The sequence below is a fragment of the Cryptomeria japonica genome, chromosome 10, assembly GCF_030272615.1.
Source record: "Cryptomeria japonica chromosome 10, Sugi_1.0, whole genome shotgun sequence".
Taxonomy (NCBI): Eukaryota; Viridiplantae; Streptophyta; class Pinopsida; order Cupressales; family Cupressaceae; genus Cryptomeria; species Cryptomeria japonica.
In genome coordinates this window covers 573316207-573321937 of record NC_081414.1, presented here as the reverse complement: position 1 = coordinate 573321937, position 5731 = coordinate 573316207, and the positions used below count along the sequence as shown (strand labels likewise).

Below are 5731 nucleotides of genomic sequence, written 5' to 3'. Positions count from 1 at the left end.
TAATTGAATGACGGATACGATCAATTTGAATTTTTGTTCATGAGATTTTATTACATGAAAGACTAACTTGAATATTTCAATATTAATTTGATTTGGATTTGTTTGTGGATATACTTTATTTTATTCAATATTCCCTATATTGATGAGCCTACGAAAAGGATGTAAATGTATACATGACTCTTTGTCACTTTATCTCTTTGGCTAAGCATATATATGACCGAAAACTCATTACATGGTTCTTGGTGGTGTCAATTAATGAGTGACTTCACAATCTAAGGCACATGTTTTAGCCACACAAAAAACTCCACAAAGCATATCTATTGAAACAAAAATGGAGTAGTTTGTTTTGGCAGGCCCCCATGAGCAGAAAAAACAGTCAAGTGTTGCTCAGCTATGGCTTCACTCTCATGGATCCACCATGGTCAACGGACCTCCTTTTCATTTCATCCTCTATTTGATCTGAACAGATGTACTTTATTTAGAATTAATAAGAAGCAGCATGTGAATCTACAGATTGTAAGATATTCTTCAGAGAGAGAAGCAGGAGAAGGGTCATTTGTGAAATCTTTGGATGTTTTATATCCTCAGGTTCCTTGCAGAATTTGTAAAGGTAAGACACAATTTCTTATAAGCCCTCTGTTTTATGGGTTTCTTGTAATTTCTTTCCTGGAGGAAAGGAAAATGTGGAAATTGCAATTCTGAACGGATTATCAGAATGGATTTCAGGCAGAGGCAAGTTTGCCTGTGATAAATGTGATGGGAAGGGAAGCCTGGGAAGAGGAGGCTATCAAAAAAAGAATCCTGTTAATCTTGATCGGATTGTTGGTATGCTCACACTTAAATTTGCAATTATGTCACTTTTAAGGGTTTTAAGGGTTTTGATTGATTATATAAAGTAATGACTGTATAACGATCTATGGCATGACCATTATATGGTAGGAAAGTTAAGAAAAGGAATGGTGTTTCTGTCTGGATCTTCCTTCAGTGAATTTTTCTAAGACTTCATTTCCTAAGGTGCATTTAGCGGGAATATCTATCAATGTTACTCCGCATTTGTAGTTCTAATGAATTAGGGAATGAGTTTTGAAATTTAAATGTATTTCTTAAGACTAAGAGTATTGTAGATGTTGAAGATATTTGTCTGATACTATTCCCTTTCATCTTTAATCTTTTCAGTGCTTTAACTAGTTTTTTACGCGGTGAAAGAAGAATTTCAATCTATTTTAAAATATTCATCTTTTCAATAGTATATGTATTTGTATGCCATTTAATGAATATGTATGTGTTTCTAGGTTCCAAATGGACAGCCAGAGAAACTACCTTTGGATGGAGACATTTCATTGTATACTCAAAACAGAGAGGATCAGCCAAAGACTGGTTCTTGGAGATGGTGGCAACCTGTGATAAAGACACCCACTTCTGGATCAATTCCAAAAACCTTAAGGTGCCCTTCTTTTTCTTAATCTGACAATTGAATTGTTGAATTTCGGAATTCTATTTGTGCATTTAATGGCAGAAAATGCTTGGAAGCCATTAAAAATTTAACAAGCAGCTTACAGAATTGCTAGGCACATGGTTTTTTAATGCAAAAGCCAATCAACAAATATTAGCCACCCAAAAGTCATCCTTGCATGATATTGGTGGCCCAAAATTTGTGTGGCAGGACAGAGAGAGATGGAGCATGGGTTGGCTGCAGAGAGAGGAATTGGTGAATGGCAGCAGAAAATCAAAAGATGCTTCTTTGTGCAAAGCTTGCAGAGGAGAAGGCATGTTAATTTGCACAGCTTGTGATATCCAGAATGGTTCAAAAATTGACAGAGTTGATATTATTGAGGTGTGACTGTATTAGAATCTAATTTTCTTCAATGTTTTTCTGAGTTTGGCATGGTTGAGGGATTTGTGAAGAATGTACAATAGAATGGTGATCTTTGGATAGGGGTTTTGTTGGATTCAAGATCTTTTGCATCAAATTTCTCTAACTGTAAAAAGTGTTTTAAGAACATGTGAACCTCCAATAAGGCAATTGTTGCCTGGAAGGATGTGTGTTAATTTTATTTCAGGAGGTGCTTAGAAAAATTGGGAGCCTTTTGAGAAATTTTTAGTTCTTTTATCTAATAAATTGTAGAATAAAAAACATATGTAAATAAGCGATCCTTAGTTTTATTAAACTTTAGAATCCTCACATAAATGTCAAACAACCTGCCACATAAGTACAGGTTCCTCATCTGGAGAGGAAACTTTAAGCTTCTCTCTACTCCAAAGAAAGTTTACAGTATGGTCCTATGCTCGATCACTACTTCAAATTATTTATTTGTGGTAAAAGTTTGTGTCATGGATTTCTCTTTTTCTTTAATTGGCAACTTTTTTATGAGTATTATATTTTAAAATTTTAATAAAGTATACAATAAAAAGTTCTTACATGACCCATTAAAAGATAAGTGAGAAATATTCAAAACCAAAGGTAACAAGTCAAATCATTGAACACATATTGTTAAGCACAGTTTGTTACACTCCAAGAACGAAAAGGAGGGAGCACAAAAGCAAGGGGGAAGATTGTCTTGCCAAGGAACCACCTAGGTGGATAACTCTTTGAAAGAAGGTTCGGGCACAATCTAAAATAATGAGTGACACCAATATTCTTCAACTTGACAATAGAGGTACACCAGAAGCCATGACACCACTTGATGCCAATGTATAGGCTTTCCCTCATGCGGAAGGGGTTTAACCCTTTACTAAGAAAGAGGTGATAAGAAGCAACTTTGTGGATGGGAAGCCAATGACAATGATCTTTGGGTAAAGATCTTAGGCAAAAATTTGTTCATGGTACAAAGGAACACTCTCTTGATGCTTGAGAAGATCTTGCAGATGTTAAAATTAAAATTCCAGCACTAGCTTTTCCATTTGCATCTAGATCTAAAAATAAGTAAAACGAAGCATATGGACTTTCTCATCAAGAGAAAAAATAATAGTCAATAGATTTGAATTAAAATAACATTATGTCTAGTCTTCTAGAGTTGGAAAAAAATAAAAGTTTAAATCAATTCCAAATTCTAACAACGTAACTTAGCCACAAGTTCATATCTCCAAATTTAGTAGTTATCTAGGAGAGAACCCTAGATGAAAAGGTGAGAAAAGACTATGGATCCACTACCAAGCATTCTAGGATTAAGAATAAGCCTAGAAAAGGTATTTGAAATACTCCAACCTATCAAAGGTTAGAGATATAGGATTAGCAAGTCCAAACATCACAAGCCATTTGTCACGTCCTATTATTTTGCTTATTTTAATCATGCATAAAAAATTGATTTATATATTTAATTAGTTAATTTTTAATTTATGTTTGAATGGATTAAGTTAAATAGAATAATGATATGCTTAATTTAAAAGTGATTAAATCAGATTTTAATAATGTTGTAATGTTAATATAAAAAATTGATGATGATTTAGACTAGATATGTATGATGATAAAGTTTTTTTTTAAGGATTGACCTATTAATGTGTGAATGAGTTTAAGTGGATGTAGGATTAGTGGAAGATGGGAAAATGGTCGAGGAGAGGGGTCCTAGCCTTTGGGTATACAATGTCCATAATGGGAAGTATATCGCAAACCATATAGATCATGCATATAAATGATAAATGAATGCCTCTATTTAATTGCCATGCATACATATGATCGGTGATGCTTATGAGTGAATACTTAGAAAAGAAAAAGTAATTTTTCTACCTTGTATTTATTTTGTGCATTGCTTGATAGCAGGTACATATTGAGGTATTCTCACCTCAGCTCACCCCTTCCATACCCCAAAACTCAACGAAAAAAGTAAAATTGAGGCAAGGTGTGGTTGGATCACTGGATTATCTCATGATATCAAAAAAAGAATTACATGTTGGAGTGCTATGATAATATGTTGTCATCTTTGCTTTTCATGAAATGTTATATGCTCAAAATGAATAGTGCAATAACAAATGAATTATGTTTCTCATTTATCAACAATCACACATAGAAACTTATAAGTACAATTATAAGCATGACTACATCACCATACGGGTATGAATATATGAATGCATGTGTACATATTTATATGTACATGAATGCACTCACATAAGCATATACCTATGACAATATAGGCACGCCTATACATGCTCATACAAGAAACTATTGTTGATTTTACTAAGCTTCATAATAACTTGGAGGCCTATTATTTCAATAAAAATATCCATCATAATATTGCAAGTGATAATGGTCACATGACACTTAGAATATTATAACAAATGGTGTTAAATTTATATTATTCATAAGTGTTACAATACATTGTTTCCATCAAATGTTTTCGATTGAGTGAAAAGTAGGTTTTGAAGGGGCCCCAAAACCCTTTTACAGAGAGGTAATCAAAAGTTAAAACATTAAAGACCAGCTAGATAGAGCAAAACACAAAAAAGAGACAGCTAGCTAAGACCAAAAGCTAGCAAGAAGCTGAAAGAAGCAAAGGGACAACACAAAAACAACTAAGGGACAACCACGAGCAACAAACCTAAGAAAGGTTTATGATAAGCTCCCCGCTTCTTGCTCCAGTTGGACCATTGTTGCAATCCATTGTTTCCATCAAATGTTATTCATGACTATGCGTTGTAATAACACCATTTGAAAGATGCTCTTAATGTGAAACGTATGAGATATAGAATGTGAGTTCCTTATGACATCAAATGTCATTATTAAAACCAAATTTAAAAAAAGAGAATAAGCTGGCCGCTAACTTGATATCATAAGCCATTGAACTCCAAATAACAAAGGAGGTGACAAGAGCTTAGTTTTGAAACGACCACTAAGTGGCACTTGTACACCATTATAAAGGTAGGAATATGCTGCTATTTATAAAAAAGAAATGCCTCTACATATAGGGGATGGGCAAGAATAGAATACAATATATATTAAGCATCATTTCTACTCTTTTTTAACACACAAATGAAGTCAAAAACCACTCTTTGCATGAGATATAATCCTTTCATCCGGGCGTAGCAATTTCTAATATAGCTTTTCATAGCAGAATTGACAAGAAACATAGAAGATATTAGAACAACGGTTGTGTTTGCAATGGCATTTGCATACGATCAAGACTGGGAAGATATTCTAGAATCTAATATCTAGGTTTGATTGGAGATTAGAAGGTTTCGAGCATATAAAACTGAGCATCAAGGGTTACAGGCTCAACCCATTTCCAGTTGAAGCTTCTCAGGCAGTATCCAAGTAGGTCAATTATTTCCTTGTAGAATCTAAACTAAATATTGAAGCTAGATAAAATGTATATATGTATATCTGAAATTGTATTTTCCTCATTAAAATTCTGAATGTAGTTTAATCAAATGATTGATTATCATATCATGAAAACATAGACACATAAAACGATAGGCAAAACCAATAGTGCAGAGAATTAATTCCTCATTGTTCATTACCATGATAAGCTGGTAGGAAGACAACAAAATAAATTAGTTCTAATCACGGGAAACTAAATAGTAGAATAGCTAAAGAGTATTAAATCAATAAATTTTCAAGCCGTATTGAGATACTTTATATAAATACCAAAAAAAAATAGAGGAAACTAAGAAAAACCGATTGTCATTTTTCCTTGAAATCTGAAACAAAGAGCGTTTTACAGTTTAAAACCCAGAGAAACATAGATAGATAATGCTTCATGTGTTCATCCAAAAATTAGTTAGTTATGAAACTAAAATT

At 33.3% G+C, this 5731-nt stretch overlaps 1 protein-coding gene across 7 annotated transcripts; it reads left to right on the top strand.

The window, feature by feature from the left end:
• The first annotated feature begins 204 nt into the window (after positions 1 to 204).
• Positions 205 to 2095, top strand: LOC131045501 (uncharacterized). 7 transcript variants are annotated; one of them, XM_057979081.2, is made up of 4 exons: positions 209 to 610; positions 715 to 825; positions 1293 to 1444; positions 1622 to 2095. In XM_057979081.2, the coding sequence occupies exons 1-4, from the start codon at positions 394 to 396 to the stop codon at positions 1838 to 1840; spliced, it is 699 nt and encodes a 232-aa protein (XP_057835064.1). In that variant the 5' UTR covers positions 209 to 393; the 3' UTR covers positions 1841 to 2095. The 7 variants fall into 7 exon arrangements, with proteins under 7 accessions (XP_057835070.1, XP_057835064.1, XP_057835068.1 ...); XM_057979085.2 differs by having other exon boundaries at positions 210 to 610; positions 1669 to 2095; XM_057979082.2 differs by having other exon boundaries at positions 213 to 610; positions 727 to 825.
• Positions 2096 to 5731: the final 3636 nt, after the last annotated feature.

Coding starts and splice junctions, on each gene's coding strand:
- LOC131045501 (XM_057979081.2), top strand. CDS start 394: ATGGCTTCACTCTCATGGATCCACCATGGTCAACGGACCTCCTTTTCA. Junction 826..1,292: donor TAATCTTGATCGGATTGTTG/GTATGCTCACAC, acceptor ATGTGTTTCTAG/GTTCCAAATGGACAGCCAGA. Junction 1,445..1,621: donor TCAATTCCAAAAACCTTAAG/GTGCCCTTCTTT, acceptor GCCACCCAAAAG/TCATCCTTGCATGATATTGG.